The sequence below is a fragment of the Grammomys surdaster genome, unplaced genomic scaffold, assembly GCF_004785775.1.
Source record: "Grammomys surdaster isolate TR1022 unplaced genomic scaffold, NIH_TR_1.0 144, whole genome shotgun sequence".
In the NCBI taxonomy this organism is placed as follows: Eukaryota; Metazoa; Chordata; class Mammalia; order Rodentia; family Muridae; genus Grammomys; species Grammomys surdaster.
Genome location: NW_021604602.1, coordinates 8232808 through 8251922, shown reverse-complemented (window position 1 = coordinate 8251922; position 19115 = coordinate 8232808). Strand labels below are relative to the sequence as shown.

At 56.1% G+C, this 19115-nt stretch overlaps 1 protein-coding gene across 4 annotated transcripts in view; it reads right to left on the bottom strand.

The window, feature by feature from the left end:
- Window positions 1-1144: 1144 nt before the first annotated feature.
- Window positions 1145-19115, bottom strand: part of Inf2 (inverted formin, FH2 and WH2 domain containing) — a 26431-nt gene continuing 8460 nt past the window's right edge. The window contains exons 2-23 of one of the 4 annotated variants that reach the window (XM_028764467.1): window positions 15892-16291; window positions 14745-14860; window positions 14511-14670; window positions 14014-14047; window positions 12926-13067; window positions 12293-12434; window positions 11328-12170; window positions 10666-10811; window positions 10474-10535; window positions 9967-10069; window positions 9708-9793; window positions 9165-9265; window positions 8324-8394; window positions 8137-8244; window positions 7780-7850; window positions 6957-7077; window positions 6455-6619; window positions 6138-6240; window positions 5809-5970; window positions 4456-5085; window positions 3890-3949; window positions 1145-1803 (exon numbers count right to left, since the gene is read on the bottom strand). In XM_028764467.1, the coding sequence (XP_028620300.1) occupies window positions 3891-3949; window positions 4456-5085; window positions 5809-5970; window positions 6138-6240; window positions 6455-6619; window positions 6957-7077; window positions 7780-7850; window positions 8137-8244; window positions 8324-8394; window positions 9165-9265; window positions 9708-9793; window positions 9967-10069; window positions 10474-10535; window positions 10666-10811; window positions 11328-12170; window positions 12293-12434; window positions 12926-13067; window positions 14014-14047; window positions 14511-14670; window positions 14745-14860; window positions 15892-16282 (3816 nt within the window). In that variant the 5' untranslated portion in view covers window positions 16283-16291 and the 3' untranslated portion in view covers window positions 1145-1803; window position 3890. Of the gene's footprint in view, window positions 4373-4455; window positions 5086-5808; window positions 5971-6137; window positions 6241-6454; window positions 6620-6956; window positions 7078-7779; window positions 7851-8136; window positions 8245-8323; window positions 8395-9164; window positions 9266-9707; window positions 9794-9966; window positions 10070-10473; window positions 10536-10665; window positions 10812-11327; window positions 12171-12292; window positions 12435-12925; window positions 13068-14013; window positions 14048-14510; window positions 14671-14744; window positions 14861-15891; window positions 16292-19115 lie in introns of all 4 variants that reach the window. The other 3 variants (XM_028764468.1, XM_028764466.1, XM_028764469.1) reach the window with 3 other exon arrangements.

Below are 19115 nucleotides of genomic sequence, written 5' to 3'. Positions count from 1 at the left end.
ACACAAGCTAGAGTTATTACAGAGAAATGAGCCTCCCTTGAGGAAATGCCTCCATGAGATCCAGCTGTAAGACATTTTCTTAATTAGTGATCAAGGGTGGGAGGGCCCATTGTGGGTGGTGCCATCCCTGGGCTCCTAGTCCTGGGTTCTATAAGAAAGCAGGCTGAGCAAGCCAGAGGAAGCAAGCTAGTAAGTAACATCCCTCCATGGCCTCTGCATCAGCTCCTGTTTCCTGACCTGCTTGAGTTCCAGTCCTGACTTCCTTTGACGATGAACAGCAATGTGGAAGTGTAAGCTGAATAAATCCTTTCCCCCCAAACTTACTTCCTGGTCTGTTTGTGCAGAAATAGAAACCCTAAGACACTGGACTTTCTGCGAGTCTGGGGACAGGGTCCCTGGATAGTATTTAGGGACACTGCCCTGGCTGCTGGTTGAGGGGCAGACAGACAGCAGCTTCCAGATGGCAGGGTCAGGCCAGCAGGTACCTGAGCACAGGTGATGACATGAGCCCCAACATGGCCTCCCTGCCCTAGGCCTCTACTTCCTTCTTGGGCTGGGATCCCTGTCAGGAGCCTGGGGCATAGGACACTCCTGCCTTTACCAAGGGCCTCTGGGGAACATGGCCTGCACCTGCCCACTGTTGCCCAAAGGACATTACCTGGATTCGGGCCTTACACCCACATAGCCTGGATATCCACGAGGGTGTTTGAAAGCTCCTATTTGATACTGCTGCACCCCATCCGGCTCACCACCCCGTTCACCCTCTTCCAGTGGAAAGCGACAGTCTGCTGAAGAAGACCGTCAGTACATGTCCCCGCACCTCATCCTATGCTGGGGGAGTGCATCTGCAGACCCAAGAGACCACTAAGGCTGGGCAGCAGCATGTATGCATGCATGGGCCCAGGTCCCACTCTTGGGGCTTCCTCTTCTGCTCCTTTTCCACCTCTAGGAGAGTAGCAGTCCTTGGCCATTGAGGTCACCATCCCTTCCATGGCTCACCCATCCATCTTCCCACCATGCCTTTCTCCCACTCACTTCCCTCCACTAAACCCCATCACCCCAGTGCCACAGGGGAAGGGAAGAGAAGCCAGCTCTCTCTCTCCCAATGTTACTACTCATTCCAATGGTCTAAATACCACACTCATGACAGATAAGGTTGCTCTTTATTGGTTAAAACCCCTGCTGGCCTGCAGACTCAAGAGTGCACCCCTGAGAGGGCCTGAGCAGGGGCAGCTTGTTCCCCACTGGGCAGACACTGAGGGAGATAACCACCCATTGTACAGATGAACTTTTGTTTGTTTGTTTGTTTGTTCCATAGGGCCTACCTGCCAGGTCCTACCCAGAGCACTTCCAAGGAGCATTCCCCGCAGGCTCTCACTAACCCCAACTTCAGCCACAGCAGAATGAAGATGCAGAAGAGTACTCGGCTAAAAATCAACTGAGTCAGGGCAGATGGGGGATGTTTCAGCACATTACGGGTGTCTGTACCTGTCTTCTTCCTAGAGCCAGACAGGAGGCTCCCTTCCACCCCTGTGGTGCATGCGATACGGGGTGGGCAGCAGCTTGCAAAAGCAGATGGCGAGGCTATGAGCGTGCAGGGGGTCCGGGGTGACGCCAGGCCAGGTCCTAGCATCAGTGGCCAAGGTTCCCAAGGATCCTGGCTGGGTAAGGCACGGAGTTTGGGTTTCTCAGGGGCCCAGTCCCAGCCTGGCCTGAAGAGCCTCTCCGGGCAGCACATGCAGCAGCTGCCGATGTGCTGAGCCGATGAGGTCACTCACTTGGCTTTGGGCCTGGACCTGAGGCCTGTGGGGAAGGAAATGGTAATGTTAGGAGCGGCCTTTCTCAGGAAGCTCTAGGTGCCCAATAAAGGGTCTCAATGTCATGGCCAAGGCTCTGAAGTGTATCCAGGTCCACTCCAGTAGGAGATTCTTCCCAAGGGATGGAGCTAAGTTGATATCCGCAGACTGCTGTTTTGGAGGCTGTCACAACCAGGTGTGGTGCCTGTCTGGACTGTCTTCAGTGGGCTCCAAACGGCCTACTTTTCACAGACCCATACCTATTGTCTGCTCTCACCGAGCCTCACTAGGTCCTTTGAGCGCAACTTGGTCTTTCCTGCTTTCTATCTGGCTGGGTACTGACCAGGGAGGGCCCTGGGCTGGCAGTCACACACTGAAATTGACACCAACCCCAGCCTGTAGGAAACCCTGTTCCCTACATCCTCTGAGCTGCCCAAAAAGCCTGCTTTCTCACCAGTGGTGGGTGGGGTTCCAGGCTCTCCCTTGGAAGCTTGAGTTTGAGAATTTGCCCAGAAGACAAAGAGAAAAGGAGAGGAGCATTGGCTAGCTGTCAAAGCTTCGCCTGGAGTATTATTAAGGCATCTGTAGGGAGTGGGGAAATGAACCAACCAAGGCAGGGGTGTAGCAGGTCTGGGTTAGCTACAACAGGGGTGCTCGGCATAGAGACACTGCCGATCCAGGGACACAGGAGCTGGTCTCCATCGAAATGCATTGCCCAGTGGGGCAGTCCTGACTGCAGGGTCAACATCACTGGAAAATGAGGGAAGACTACTATGCAGGCTGGGCCTGGGGCTCCCTGGGGCTCCTGCCTACAAGGCACCAACAGACCTCATCCTTGTACTTCAATCCTGAGACTTCAGCCTGGTGGCCAGCAGTTCAGAGTACCAGGTAGGCAGGCCCAGGGTCCCTGTGCCGGGCCAGAGGTTTTGGGGTTTGTTCAGGCTCCCACAGTTCATGATGGGGCCAGACTTTTTTGTCCTAGCCAGGCCTTCCTCCATCCATGATGCCTGGCCATGGAACAGGGCCCCAATCTGGTCCAATACATCTTTAATGTCTCGGGCCATGAATTGGCTCTGTCTGTCCTGCCATGAGGCAGGCCCAGAAGCCTCACTATGGCATATAAGAGGAAGACCGGTGTGACTGTATATGCTTGGCCTAGGGAGTGGCACTATTAGGAGGTGTGGCCTTGTTGGAGTGAGTGTGTCACTGTGGCTATGGGCTTTAAGACCCTTATCCTAGCTGACTGGAAGTTAGTCTCCTCATAGTAGCCTTCAGAAAAAGATGTAGAACTGGCAGCTCTGCCTGCACCATGCCTGCCTGGATGCTGCCATGTTCCCGCCTTGATGATAATGGACTGAACCTCTGAACCTGTAAGCCAGCCCCAATTAAATGTTGTCCTTATAAGATTTGCCTTGGTCATGGTGTCTGTTCACAGCAGTAAAACCCTAACTAAGACAACCTGGAATTTAAACGGATCCAACTCTGTGCCTGGCTACAGGGAGGGAAGGCCCCTGCATCTTTGCCTCTGGCAGCATGTGCACTCAACACAGTCATTTCCATAGAATCTTTTCAGACATGTGCTTGACCATAACCTGGACCACAGGCGAGCTGGAGTAGTGTTAGAGGATTGGGCCCGTGCAGACGGAAGGTGTTTCCTGACGAGCGGATTAGTAAAGCCGCAGTTAACTTGACCATGGGTAGGACTGAGACACAGATAGGAACAACCTCAGTCTGTCCTGCAGGACTAAGAAGCAGCCATCCTCAGAGAGCCCACACTGTGACCACAACCCTAGAAGGAGCCCAGCTTGGCTCTATCTACCATGCCTTGGAAGCCCATCTGGAGTTCAGCTCTTAAGTTGTCTCCGGCTGAGAGAGAGAGAGAAGACACTGGGCAGGCAAGGCTTGGCAGCTGGGCCTTCTCTAACAAGGCAGCAGAGCAAAGGGACCACCACCACGAGCCAAGTGAGGGGTTTGCTGGTATACCGAGAGAGCTGGAGACAAGCTAGGTTAGTACTCAGGAGGACCAGGCGGCAGGCTGAGGCCCCGGAACCCGCTGTTGTCATTGGTTAACACAAGCCAGGCTGTATACATACCTCACTGGATCACACACAGCCTTTTTCCCTTAATATCATCAGAATCAGGGGCAAACTCTGCTTTCAAATAAAGGAAACACACCCATCAGCTTAGCACACGGGGCAGCCCTGAACTTAGGGTGATGGGATCTGTGGGGGCCAGGCTAGCCATGCCAACACTCTTGGTCAGGGTTAGAAACTAACTACCAGAACGAAGCCAACTCTTTGGTCATGGTGACAAAAGAGGCTGCAATCGGGAACTTAATATGTCAGACCACTCTGCAGGAGCAAGAGCCAAGGGCTAGCCTGCTCTACTCCCTGCGGAAGGGGTGTGGGGGCAGGAATTTGCAGGTGAGTGATGCAGGCAGTGGCCCCCAAAGCAACCCTCTTGTGTGAAGTGCTGTGCCCCATTCAATCACCCTCTCTCCTGGATGCTGGTTGAGCCTGTAGTACCCACAGGGGTAAGGGAGGGACCAGCAGGATAGCCGGGAGAGGTCCCAGGCCCTGTTGTATGACAACCGGCTTTAACACATGTCCAGACCCAGCTGTCCCCCAGCTCTGCTCACCAACGCCCACCTCCCAGTTACCTTCTTGGATCCTTGAGGGACGTTTCTTCCTCCGCTTGCTCGTCCCCTTTGAGACCCGGCCTTGGACCCTGGGGAGGGTACCAGACCCTGAGGAATCTGTCACTGCATCTTCAGAGAAGGACCTGTCCAGGGACGTGTCAAGTGCAGATTCTGGAGCTGTGTCTTCTTCATCCTCATCCTCTCCAGGGCCTGTGCGGGGGAGGTGGGCGCTCTGTCCTCGCTCAGCCGCGTCCTCTGGTCCCTCACTGGTGCTGTCGGCCTTGGCTCGGTGGACGCCCCACGAGGCTTCAGCGTCTGTAGCGTCCTGGTGTGACCTCTCGACTCCGGGAGGCTTATTGGTAGAGAACTCGAGGGGCTTCAGAGCTTGAGCATCTCCCAGAGTCACCGGCCACACTCCCTCAGAGGGCTGGGCATTCGGGGTATCTTCAGGGGCCAGGAAGTCGATGGCATCCACATACCAAGAGGACCGCCTCTCCAGGGCTGGAGGACCATCTTCCTCCTTGGATGGCTGGGGGCTGGGGGTTACAGCGTCCACAAGGTCCCAGCCCTGTGGCTCGCCAGCTGCTGTGGTGTCCTGGCTTGACTCTGAGGCAGGGTGGTTTGTGCCCTGGGTAGGATTGCTGGCACTTGCTGTGGAGAGAGGGATATGTCCATGAGGGTAAGGACCAGGGTTTTAGGCATTCTGGTCTCACCCCGGAAGTGTTCCTGAGCCTGAACTTCCTAAACTACTGTAAACTTCAGTCTTATGAGCTCCCCAACATGGTTTCTTTCCCTTTTTTTTTTTTTTTTTTGGTTTTTCGAGACAGGGTTTCTCTGTGTAGCCCTGGCTGTCCTGGAACTCACTCTGTAGACCAGGTTGGCCTCAAACTCAGAAATCCGCCTGTCTCTGCCTCCCAAGTGCTGGGATTAAAGGCGTGCGCCACTACCACCCGGTCCAACATGGTTTCTTACGGGCCAAGGGAAGGCAGCATCTTCAGTCTGGTCATACATGGAGGACAGGAGGATAACCCAATGGGCTACAAAAACCATCCATTTCCAAAGTCCCAGTAGTGAAGCCCTTCCAAAGGTTTGCCTGTCTTAACATCTCAGGTGCCTTGAACTCAGGGGTGTCGGCAGTGGGCCATCGACCCCCACATCCCCTGGCCACCCAAAGGTGACAATGTTTAGGAAAGACACAGTCCTCTCACAGGCCATTTTCAGAGCTGTACCAATTGGGTCTTCACTATCCTACTCCCAACCACCAAGCATCTCCAGAGCATTGTGTGTAGGGGGTCCCCAAAGATCCTCAGGTCCCAGAAGGCTTCCTGGAGTCAGGCACAGGTGTGGGGAGAAGGTCACAGGCTCAGGTCTCACCAGGATCTGTGGCCTTTGGAGGATCTGCTGTGGCCACTCTGCCACCTGCTTCAGTGTCTCCCCGGCCCCGGGCTGTCTTCCGTAGCTGGAAGCCCTTCCTGATGTCTGCCAGCAGGGCATCGATAACACACACTTCTTCTTGCTTCCCGGGACCCTTCCTGACTGCAGAGCAGAGGCACAGACCTTAGAGAGCAGCCCAGAGATCCGGAGGCCACCCGTGGGACCCCTTGGAGAGCTAGAGACACCCTGCAAGGTTTGGGAAAGGAAGGCAAGCAGCCCCATCGGGGACCCGAGACTCGCAACTGTTCCCACCTGCCCCGGAGACCCACCAGGCTTCCCGTCCTCGCCCTTCGGCCTCCGTGCCTCCTCCTCCGCCAGCTGCCGTTTTCTCCTTTCTGCTTTTGCCATCTGTTCCTTCCGGTCCTTGTTCTCCTGTTCAGACAGACAGGAGCCTTGTCACCCGACCTAGTGACCCTCAGTGGGTATACCAAGGACAGACAGAGTGGAGCTCAGGGCTGTACCTAGCCACAGCTGGGAACAAAGGGGCAAATTCTGCCTGGCTTGGCTGGGAACCCCACTTTGGTCTCAGGCATCACCGAACTCCCCCTGGTCCACCACACCTTCAGGGAATGGGTGACCACCACACCTTCAGGGCACGGGTGAAGAGGTCTCGGAAGGTCTTCATGGTGGTGAACGTGTCCTCTAGGGACAGCTGCTGGGGATCTTCACACAGGTAGTCAGCCAGCTCCAGCTTCTTTTGCTCAATGGCATCAAACACCTTGTCCAGCGCCCGAGAGGCCTCAATGCTGACCTGAGGACATAAACTCAGTCACTAACAAGTGAGTAAGAGGATGCTTGGTGAGGCCTCAGGCACAGGACCCTTGGGCAGAGGTCTGTTAAAACAGGGTCTGTGGCACACTGGGTGTACCTGGGAGCCTCAGCATAGGGCCAGGGAGCCCACAGAGGAGCCAGAGTAGCTGCCCTGCTGATACAGGTTCTTGTCCGCTTGGCCTGTGTTCACCAGCAGGGCTGCTCACCCACCCACTCGTTCCACACATCCCTGGACATCCCAGGATCTGCTCTCCCTCACGGAATGTACCAGGAGCAAACTCTTCTGTCAGCCACAGGACTCCCATGGCCCAGCTTACCTGGAGGCGCTCAGCATACTGCTTCTGCACCTCGGGGATTGAAGCGGACACCTTCCTCTCCGTTTCTAGAAGCTTCTTCAGGTTGGCACTGGCCTCTGAGTGGATGATCTCCAAGTTGATTCTGCAAGGTAAGATGGGATTAAGTGTCAGCTGACAAGTGGTCACAATGGGCCCTTGACTACACAGTCCCTGAGATTACACAGGCCTCTTCACATACCCCACTACAGGCCCTGGGTCCCTCACGCTTTTCACATTGCAGGTTCTAGTCAGTCCTGTATGCTTAGGTGCCTGTTCTAGTGACACTCAGCTCAGCCAGTCCTGTCAAGATGCTGGACCCTCATGTAGAATAGGGCCTGTGTCACGTTGCTCATACCTTAACAAAGCTGTTGGGCCCACTTCCATTTTTGCCTGATTAGGCCTAAGGCCCAGCAGGCGCTGAACCTAACATTCCCGAGGTGGTGGAACACGGGAGCACAGACTTTGCCTGCTTGCTGGGTGGTGAGACCCAAGACAACACCATTCCCAAGCCTCGGCTTTCTTGTCTACACCGTGAGTTGGCATGACCTAAGTCACGCTGTCAGGCAGGTTTACTCTATAGAGAGGCTGTACCGGACTGGCGCCCTGTCCCTTCTGAACTTCACGCCCTCATCTAAGTCACACAGCTATCGCTGACTCGGCCCTGTCCCACAGTGAGTCGGCATCTTTGGAGTGGTCCTGAGGCACAGGGTTATGCTTTAGCTGTACCAGACCCTGCTGTCGAGAAGGCTGGAATCAGAGGTTGGGGCCTGAGCTGCTGAGGCATTGGGCTGGCAGGAACACCCACCCTGCAGCTTGAGAGGGCGGCTCCAGGTCCTGGGACAGCTGTAGGAGGTCCGGGTGGCTCTTCTCCACTTCCTGTAATACAGTATGCCCAGGAAGATTCCCTTTGGTCCTGAGCCTGTGCAGGATATCACCTTACACAGTCATGAGGAGATTCCCCACCAGCCCTCTCACCCTCCCAGGACCTTGGAATCATGCCTTGAGTCTTGTTCACCCCCAGTGTGAACGGGGGTGGTGGGAACTAAGGCCTGCCGAGGATGGGCAGTGCTGTGGCTCAGTATCAAGAACGAGAGGCCTAAGGACAGAGTAGGGGTAGCCACGGGGGCACCGTACCCCACCCGACAGGTTCCCCAGAGGTCACCTCCAGCACATGGTGCAGCAGCGTCACGCGACTCTGCTGGGACTTGGTCTCTGTGAGCTTCAGCAGGGTGCTAATCTTGAAACCATCCGCATCTCCCGTGTGGCTGCCCTGTGAGGGACAGGAAGTGAGGACCCCCGACTCTCAGGGTGTGGTGGGAGGTGGGCCCCAGGGGACAGCTCTGACTTACGTAGTTGAGGAAATTCCCAATTTTGAGGATCAGCTGACAGAAGACTGGCAACCTCTGGCTGGTAAGCAGGCCTGTGATGGAGGAACAGGGCTGAAGGAAGGCTTGAAGCCTCCGGGTACTCCAGGGTACCCCAGGCCCATCACAGTACCAGGAAGGAAAGGAGGCAGGGGTTATATAGGATTACGGACTCCTTCACCATCTATAGATGTAGGGACACTGGGAATACTTTCTTCAATGTCCATGTTTGCTGGACCGTCAGCTCCAGCGGGTGTCTGGCCATTACCATGAACTTTGGGTGAGGACTCTGGAATGCTACAGGAGCTTCTTCCAATATGTGGTCCCCCCAAGTTCTCACGACCCTGTTCCATGAGTGGCAGGGAGGACCCTCCCAGCTCAGCAGCTGAGACAGGAGCAGGGAGGTACCGTGCTGTGTCCGTGAGAGAAGTGAGCCTATCTGTGTCCCTGGTCTGTGGTCAAGCAGGGTTCTGTCATTCTGTGTTCACAGAAGGCAGATGTATACTTGTCAGTGTATGCACACCCATATGTATGTGTGTGTGTGTGAGAGTGGCTGTATATGGGTATATATGCATGCATGCTGTGTCTGTGGGTATGGAGTATGTGTCCTCACTCAAGTGTGCAATAAGTGAGTGTACAGGACCGTGTGTGTGTGTGTATGTGCGTGTGTGTGTGATGCGGTAGCAGCAGAGGTGACTGTGGGTTTTGGTGGCAAAGTCAGCACCTCACTAGCTCTCGGCGGCTATCATGACATGGCTCCAGTATGGGCCGACACACACGGAAGGCCTGTCCCTCCCAGACCCACAGGCTTCTGGGCCCCACTCACTCTCGCAGGCGGTGAGCACCAGCTGGGCCTTGGGCCGCACCATGTCCAGTACGATGGCCGTCCCCTCACACAGCATCATGCACTCCACCCGCAGCTGGTAGCTGACGCAGCACGGTAGGTAGGGGGTTAGAGCCTGGAGGTTCCACCATGCTTGCCACTGGGAACATGCTCTGCCCTTGGTGGGTGGGCTGAGGGAGGGTTCCCCTGGCCTGGGCTGAGAATGTATACATTTCTAGGCCTGTCCCCTGGACAGAAGTAAGGCCCAGGCAACTGTCTAGCAACCCAGGATGCTTGGAGCTTCTCAGGAAGACTCTGGCCTCAGGATATAAGAGGTCTCACCTCTGCTCTTTGAGAGAGGAGGAAGAACATGAACAACACTTACATGTCAGACTAGATGACTCATTCCCGGAGCCCTAGGGACTCTGTTCTAGAGACAGCTGCCTTCCTGACCTATTCTCCCTCACCCAAGCTTGGCTCCTGCCCTACTCTCTCCATCTTTCTTTCCTCACAGGTTAAGCAGGACCCCGGGGCTGCTGTGCTCACCAGGGGATGTCCAGGAGAAGAACGTAGAACTGGTCAGCGTTGGCCAATTTGGTTCGCTCCTCTGTGAACGCCCGTAGGTTCTCAATCTGCAGGAGGGCCACACGTAGGAACCAGTTGTCTGCCCGACCAGTATCTGCCTACCTTCAGGTTGTCGGGCAGCTCCACGGTGGCCCCGGCCTTCCGTAGGTCTCCACTGGGGTGAGGTGAGTCAGATCTTTGCTCGCTCTGTTTCCTTGGGTTGGTCAGGGACCTGGCTCACCTCGTGCTTCTCTGGAAGGAGCTTCAGGAGCTGCTTGAGGACCTCCACGTCAAACCTGCTTGTGTCTCCAGCCTGGATCATGCTGGTAACTTCTTCATTGGAACTGGAGCGGGTGAGGGCAGGGGTCAAGAAGCACGAATTTCCCCCTTCCCTGTCTCCTGCCATGCTTAGAGATGGGGGTGGCTGACGGGCACCCAAGAAGCTACTGGAGGGGGCTCTTAGATAAGGGTTTGGGAATTGGAAGGCAGGGCTGTCGTCCCTTGACTGGCCATAGCGTGTACCTAGCCTAGGAGTCTATCAATGATTTTCTGGGCATCGCTTGTACCCTGGCATGTAGAAATCTTAGGTAAGTGTCTATGGTAACTACCCACAGCCTCTGGCTCTGGGGATGCAGCATGCATGGACCTGGCCAGCCTGCAGAGGGCACTGTTGGGCAGGGCTGGGATGCTGGGCAGAGCTGACTGCTACGCTGGGGCTGAGTTTGGCAACACTATGTCCCTCACTCACCATTTAAACTGCTTCAGGAAGATGTTGAGGTTCAGGCTCTTCTTGGAGTCCAGAAAAGTGACCTAGAAACCCCCCTTTAGCTGGTATCTGGAGGGTGGGCAGAGGATGTCTCTCTCACACACACACACACACAGACACACACACGTCACACACACACACAGGAGAAGTCAGGCAGGCCGTCATAAGTCTTACTTCTTTGGGTTCCTTCCTGGCGGGGGCAGCAGAGGGCTCCTTGGGCTTGGCCGTGGGGAAGGAGAACAGCTGCTCAATGCTGGAGAAGTCGGGTTCTACTGCGGCTGTGCAGGGGCTGCTCAGTGTTGCCCACATGGAGTTGCGCTCTGAGGGGTAGGCAAGGTACTCTGCTGAAACTCAGGCTTGATGTGGGCCCGGGGAGCCAGAGGCAGCTGTGCCAAGGCCTCCGAGGACCGAAGAGGACGCCGCCTGGAGCCCAGCCTGGGTTGAATGTATCATTTACTCTCTGAGATTTTGTCAGGCTATGTACACGCCTGTGGGCACACACATCCATGCTGGTAGGTGACCAGGTCTCTCTCTGGCTTGCCTTCTCTTGGTTTCAGCACCTGACACCTAGGCCACTGTGCAGAGAACCTTAGAGAGGGAAGGGCAGGGCCTATAGCAGCAGACACCTATGACCCACAGGGCTGTGTACTGGGTAAGACTATATCCTCTGAGGTGACTTTTATTCCCATGCAAGACACAGGGGAACTAAGCCCTGATAGGGGCTGGCTGCCTTGGCTAAGCAAAGGTGGATGCATGAATGGTGGACACTCATAGAAGGAATGACCAGTATGCACCTGCCCTCTTCAGAGGCTGGGCTGGAACAGGGAGGGGCTCACCTCTTGCTACATTGGATGGCAGCTTCTGCCAGTTCAGCTTCTTCATTCGCAGGGTGGGTGGATTCACTCTGCGGTGACTGGGGACCCAGGCCGAGCCCAGGCTGTGGTCCACCTGGGCCACAATGATCTCTTCCACACCACCCGTCATGGAGGGGGCAGAGAAACCAGGCAGGGGGGGAGGAGGTGGAGGGATCTGGCCTGCTATGGGTAGTGGGGGAGGAGGAGGAACTGGGCACATGCCAGGGATTAGGGGTAGGGGTGGGGGTGGGGGCGGGGTCCTGTGGGAATCAGGAAGAGATGGAAGTGGCGGAGGTGCTGGGGGAGAAGTAGCCCCTGCACCTGGTAGGGGAGGTGGGGGTGGAGGGGGAGGTACAGTCCCTGAGCCTGGTAAAGGGGGTGGCAAGGGTGGAGGGGGAGGGGGAGATACGGTCCCTGAGCCTGGTAAAGGGGGTGGCAAAGGTGGGGGTGGAGGGGGTGCTGGGGGAGATGAGGTCCCTGATCCTGGCAGGGGAGGTGGGGGTGGAGGGAGCACAGGGGTGGAGCTGGAGAGTGGAGGGGTAGGTAGAGGTGAGGGTGCTATCCACTGCTCAAGGGCTTCTGGCTGTGGAGCTATGCCAGCGCTGGAGCTCTGGATGCTGCCCACACGGTGGCAGGAAGCAGCCACTATCGGCTGCTGGCCTTCCACTTTAGTTGTGAGAGCAGTAGTGTTCTGGGAGGAGCTGCCCTGATTCTGAACTAAGTTGGTCTGGACACTCTTGTGGGCCTTGTCCAGGGGGCTTGGTCGGGGCCGCCCTTTGATGGACAGCAGTCGCTCGACTACCTCCTCCAGGGTGCAAGCATGGGCTGCAGGAAGGAAATGTGCAGAGTCAAGGGAGATGGAAACAGCCGAAGGGTGGCCACCCACACATAGCCAAAGACCTCAGGGTCTTCACACCAGGCACGGCTCGGCCCTCCCAGCTTCTCACCATCACTGGCCAGGAGCACGGCCCGGTTCACCAGGTTTTCCAGGGCCTCCCAGAGCAGTTGGCCTGAGCGGCCAGCGGGCTCCAGGTGCATGAGACCCTGCAGCACTGACAGCAGCTGGGCCGATGCCGGCGAACAGCTCACCTGAAGTGACCAAAAGGGACAAATGGCTATCCCACCATGTGCCAGGGGCATCCCGTCCTATAGCTCCTTCATGTCACTAAAGCCCTGGTGATGACTGACTCAGTGGCGGGGTTACTGGTGGCACTGAGGCACACTATGAGACATTAAATGGCAACTCTGGACTCTACCTATTACCATCACCCCCAGATGAGATCTGCTACATTCAATAACTGAGACTGAGGGCCAGGTAGGTTCAGTCTACCGAGCCGTCCTCACCAGGCTTCAGTCGGAGCTCTCTGAAGCCCCCAGTAATGGCTACCTAGCTTCGATGGATGCAGGAAGGCACGGCCAACTTGGATAGCTTTGATCTTTGGAAGTTTGTCCCCAGACCTGCATCAGGACCGATTTCCCAGACAACCCAGCCTTATGGTACCAGTTCTATGCCGCTGCCCCGGCCATCATGGGGCTGACTCAAACAGAGGCCCTGACCTTAGATAGCCAAGTCGCCCCACCTTGTGGAACAGGGAGGCAAAGACTTCCTGGTGGCTGTTGATGTTGATTCCGTCGCTCAAACGCTGAAGCTCCTCCTCGTCCTCCACTTTGGCCTCTTCGAAGGCTTCCAGCTGAATCAGCAGATCGGCGTCCTCTAAGTCTCTAAGGAAGAAGGATAACCGGCTGAGCGGCTGACCCACTGGAATCCCTCCCCACAGATCCAGCCTGCACGCAGCCCTAGGAAGCACACTGGGCCTAGCAAGCCCAGGTTGATTGACTGTGGCCAGCCTGTGGCTCTGCAGCCTGAATGGCAGTTTGAGTGGTAATTCACGGGTCTGAGCCTCTCACCCTGCCAGGCTGCCTGGCATCTCCAGGGATGGGGTAGGGTAGATTCTCATGATGGGTACAGGATGGGGTTGGGCCTTCATGTGGAGGGGTAAAAAAAATCATGGTCAAGACCGACTTGAGACAGGCCGCGGTGACAGGCCACGGTGACAGGCCACCACAATAGGCCACCATGACAGGCCATCATGAGAGGGGATGGGCTTAGCCTGAGTCAGATGTCAGGAGCGATGCCGACATCACCTCAGCCTGTCCAATAACTGACCCCTCACCGCCCACCTGCAGACAGGTTCCTGAGCTTTCCAACTGGGCCACTTCCACAATGGTATTTCCCTGTCTGCCCTGAAGGCTGCTCATGCTGACTTCCTGGAGGTAAAGAGCCCCCAGTGGGGTCTGACCCGACCATAGTCAGGACTGGGCTCTCAATTGGACAGACTCCCTTTGGAGAGCCAGGGTCACCAGACAAATGCCAGGCTGTGCTACACCAGAGCTCCAGAGCAAGGCGAGCAGCCATCGGAAGTGTGTACTATACTACAGCCACAACATGCTGCATGTCCGAATCCGAGTTAACAGGAAGCCCTGTACTAACCTGGCCATATGGCTCTGATGGGCAATCCCTAGGAAGGGTGTCTAGCCTGAGTCCGAGGTTCACTCCTGGAAGCAACCTCTCAGCCCATCTGGAGATACTACCTGGGCCAGGTGGCTTGAACCCCAAGGAAGGACTGGGGAGGGAGCAGCTGGCAGGACAGCCACAGCAGGGACTCACCGTAGCCGGGTCAGAATATCTAGCAGCTGTAGCCCTGGGATAGATAGATGGATGGATGAATGGGGTTAGAAAATCTGGAGACTGACTACCTTTGACCTATCTCCCTCTCCAGTTCCTTGTCCCACAGGACTTTACTCTCCTTCACCCCCCTTCTCCCTCCTTTAAGACCATCATGGAGTTTTACAGTTCCAGAGGGGACAAGGTATAGATACAGGGTAGCGCTAGAATTGGAAGCAGGCCCCCTGTCTGCCCCTATGACCCACACAGCTGCAAACCAGAACTCTCAGTGCTGACACTCTATCAACCACAGGAGCTGGTGGTGGTAGGAGGCACCCAGACCCTGGAACAATGCCTTCCTCTGGAGCCCTAGGGGATGTAAAGTAGGGGAAGGACTTGGTGCAGTCCCCCATCCCCAGGGGGTATGGCACAGGCTGGGCTGGCCCAACAGACATTTTGGAGGTCTTCTAGAAGCCTGACCAGCCAGTGAGGGCACTTACCGATGAACTCACTCCGCAGCTGGGCACGCATGCGGAGGTCCTCAGGACCCAGAATGATAGCGTTGATCACACTGAGCAGGGTGACGACATAGGGCACGTTGTCACTGTCTGAGAGCTCATTCATGATGACGCTGAAGCGGTACTGCTGGCTGCACACCGTCTGCAGGTTGGGTGGGGTCAGGGTGTGCTCCAGCAGGAGATTCTGTGCTGCTGGCCCGGGTTCCCACTACGTACCTTGTAATGGTCCAGGGCATCGAGCGTCAGTGCATGGCCCTCAGGTGAATAGATGCACAGAGCAGCCAGCAGTTCAAACACCTGCTTCTTGACCATTACGTTGGAGGTGTCCAGGGCTGCGGAGGGTCAGAAACATCTCAGGAGGCCCACTGCCCTGTCCCCCCATCAGTCTTTAACACACCTGTGATCTCAATCCAGGGCTAGAGCCTAGGATGACAACTCCAGCTAAACTTCAAGGGCCAGCCTTTGCCATATTGATCTTTCCCAGGAACCTGACTTCACTACTTTCAGGAAAGGGCTTGAAGGCAGGGGCCGGTACCTGGAGCCTATAGAGCCCAGCTCAGCCCAGCCCCTGCAGGTGGCTCTAGGCTCATTTTTTCCAAACTTGACAGCAACCTCATTCCTGACAACCTGCAATGCCTCCTCATCCTGGTGAGCTCTTGCCTTCTCCATCCTGAGCTAGGGAAGTTTTAGGGGTGCTTCGCATCTGACTGTGCTGAGAATACCCACAAAGGACTTGATAGAGGGGTACAATCAGGTCCAGGCTAGGGAGACAGAATACAACTGGTGTGGACAGGTGTGGATCCAATTGGTGTGAGTCCTGGGTTAGACATATTGGCAGCCTCTGGATTCTTCTCTCACACAGAGACTATCCCACTGGTCAGTTGGACCTAGTTGCTTCCACTGAGGGACACATGAAGACCGCCTGCTTTCTACCTTAGTTTTCTTGTCACGGTTAAGGTGTTACAATAAGCTGGAAACTGCTCTTGAGGCACGCAGAGGCAGAAGCAGGAAGTGGGGTTAGGGGTGACCTACTGGGTACAGAGGGGTGGTGACCAGGGAAGGCCGGGGGAGGTATCATCAGCAGTATGGGCCAGGCCTGGAGGACTGTGGCTGAGCTGTTACAGGGCTTGGAGCCAAGCAGAGTGTATGTAGGGACCTGTTCTTTATACCAGGGCCCAGAGGCCGGAGGGTAGAGCCAGCACAGGGCTGGTGGTCATGGAACTGAGGAGACAACTAGAGTCAGCTGGTGGAAGGATTCCGGGGCCCTGGAGGCCTGAGTGGTGAGCAGTCTCCACCTTGCTCACTGGGGGAGCCCGATGAGCCCTCAGGTCCCTCTGCCCTCACACAATGGCCCACAGCTCACCCTGGGATAGCTGGCGCACATAACCCTGGTTGCTGAGGATGTATTCGATGCCCTGCTGTGAATTCATGACCGCACGCACACAGCTGATGCAGGTGAGCTGCAGCAGGGCATCCGAGATGCGGGCCACACCACGCCCTGACAGCCGTGCCAGAGCCTCCAGCAGCAGGTCCAGGCCGCTCTGCTCCAGGAACTGCACCATCCAGCCGCCATCGCTGCTCTCCAGGCGTTTGCGCAGGCCCGAGTAGTTGACCACCGAGGGCATCTGCAGCAGCCGGATGCACAACTCGGGCTCAGCACTCTCCAGGTTGGCCTCTGTGGGGTCTGAGTCCTGTGGCCCCAGCTTCTCCTTCAGCGCCGCCCATTTGCGCTGTGCGCCTTCCTTCACAGACATCTTGTCGAACTGTAGGAGCAGAAGAGGGACAGGGTCATCAGCCTGACTGAGGAAGGCCAGTGTGGGCGTAAGTCAGTTTCTCTTTTAGGTTTCTTGCTTGGGTGCCACTAATGAAAGGCTGGGACAGGTACTTTGTTCCTGACCCCAGTACAGGCTCTTCTCACTCCACCAGGATTTGAATAGCAGACAAGAAGGCCCTACCGTATGCACAAAGACCCTGAGCCCAAGGCTCAGCAAGAGGTTAGAGACCTGTGCCTGGGCATGACTGTGCTGTCCTTGTAAGCCCCAGTTCAACTAGGAGAGGCTGGGGTCAGCGAGCAGCAGGCATCCATGCTAGCCGGAATGCTAAGACATTGTGGTGGTGACACAGCAAAACCAGCCTCTCTGGGCTCCCTTTATCTGGCTCCAGGCGCTTCCCACTGGTGCTGGGAGGAGGGGGTAGTCACAGGAGAAGGCTGCGGACTAGGTACAATGAGATGCCCAGTGCTTAACAGAGTGGGTGGCGGCTTGCCCTGGTCTCAGCTTGACTGTGGTTGGGTACACCCAGAGAATAGAGTCCCTCAGCACACAGAACTTCACCTGGTTCATTAGCAACAATCCCAACTCCAACTTAGGAAATGACCCCCTGCTCCCCAGTGGAGGGAGGGGCAAGTGTGGCCTAAAACCTTCTGCAGATAATGCCTTTCCCCCAAGCATAACTGTAGACAGACAAACTGCACTCTTGCTGTCTCCTGCATCCGCACAGTTTTCCTGCCTGGGCCCGGCTGGTTGTAATGCTGCCCCATCATACCCCTGGGGACCGCTTCAAAGGTCAGGACCATCCCAGGCTCTCCTGCAACCATGTATGGCTGGGATCTTATATTTAGCATCTGAAAGGCAGTGTGGAGCCGTGGGAGGGAAATACGGAGGAAAAGAGCTTGGTGGGACAAGCTCCCATAGTCGGAGCCATCCCAAGGGCCCAGTCTTGCACTCTCCGCAGGACATGAGACAGATATTCTACCTGCTGATAGGTGAAGGACTGCAGGCAGCATGTGGGGAGGCTGGTCCTGTGCCCACATTCATATTGACGGGACCCCAGCAAGTGTTCCTGGAACCCACTGGATGCTGGGAGGTCAGTGCACATGGCTTTAGGTTCTACTCTGCTCTCTGAGGGAAGCGGAGACCCCAGGCTGAAGAGGTACCCAGTCCATAACCTGAGAGGGAGTTCAGGTACTTTGCCAGTGTGGCTCTGGGTCCTGGGTGTTGGCTGTCCTCACCGAAGACCCTGTTGTTCCGGGTGGGTGCCCCAGAGCATACCTGCCCAGCAGTACTGACAAACCTCCTGCCTGGCTTCCCCATTCCCCACCCTTTCAAAGGCCGGTGGCCAGTAGGTCTCTCTTAGAAGCAGCCCGGTGTGTAGCAGGGATTGGCCTGGAACCCCAAGTGGCAGATTTCAGCCCAGACACTCTTCATGTTTAAGCCTCAGTTTCCTTCTCTGCATCTCTGCCTCAGCTACTGGGACTGGGCTGGGGCTGTTTCTCCTGCCTGTAGTGTAGGTAAAGAGGGCTACCCAGGTAGATCAGCTTGGGTTCTGCGCTCTGCCTCACTGGGTGGGGACCCAGGGTCCTTCTCTTGATTTCTGCCTTCACCAAGTCCTAAGCCAAGCCCTTTCGGCCATCCATCCAGCCTTCTACTCACCCAGATACGCAAGACTTTACGGCCGTCTCTGCCCACCCATTCGGGCCCTTGTCTCCATCTTCTCATCCCTGCTGCCAGCCTGGTCCCTCTTGGGCAGTGTTAGACCCCCAAAGAACGTCTTGGTGGTAAATGTGGAAGCTTCACCACAGAACAGAGCTGGTTGACTGGCCTCTGCACACTCCCCAGCTTCTGAGCTGCCCAAAGAGGTGCCTCCCCACTCCAGTCTCTGCCTCTATTGGCCAGAGGCCCTGTCCCCTTGGCACAGGCCGAGTGGCCGAAGTATGAACTCAGCCAGACCTGGTTCTGGCATCCAGAGTTTTCTCTGGCCAGGAGCCCCGGTCCTTCATGCTAAACCCACTCAATCTTTCTGGGGCTACAGAATCACCAGAGCCTGAGGCCCCCTAGACACAAAAGTAGGGTACCTGCTCTCCTCACAACTGACCCTCTGGCACTGGCCAGTCCTTCTGTCCTGTGTGTACCCTGTCCCAGGACTGTGGACTCACTCCCTGATGGAATTCCGCCCCCAGCCCCACATCCCTGATGGGATTCCCCCACCCCACCCCGCCATGCCCTGCATCTGTGGAGTGGGCTCCAGATTCATGCCCACTGTCCTAGGTAACTTGTATCGGGGATGGGAGGCTATGTCCCTAAAGCCCTACTGATGGCTGTGTTCACCCGTGAGAGCCAGCCTGCCTGGAAACCAAGATGCTGAAGTGAGGAACACTTTCCTTCCTCTGTGGTATGTGCCAGCTGCCTCTCTGTAGGATGACACTGAGTGTGGACAGGTGATGGTGGCTAGCCCTGAGACAGCACCCAGTCATTCCACAGTCCAATGTTAGCCAGGAAGACCAACAGCTGGGACCTGATCAATAATCAATGGAAGACTGAACTCCCTGTGGCCATGGTTCCAACTCAGAACCATCCAGAGAAAAGCAAATCTCCTAAATGACAGTCCCATTTCTTGTTGGCCTCCATGAGGCCTTCCCTTTCTCTCCCCTATAGAAACTATGACACTTTCCCTCTCCTGCCTGCTTTCAAACCTCTGACAGAGCTGAGGTGGAAATCTCAGAAATCTTTGGGGGACTGTACCCAGGAAGATACTAGTGCCAAACAAGGCTGGGGCCTCTCTCTCGGACTCTCTCTCTCGGTCGGTCTC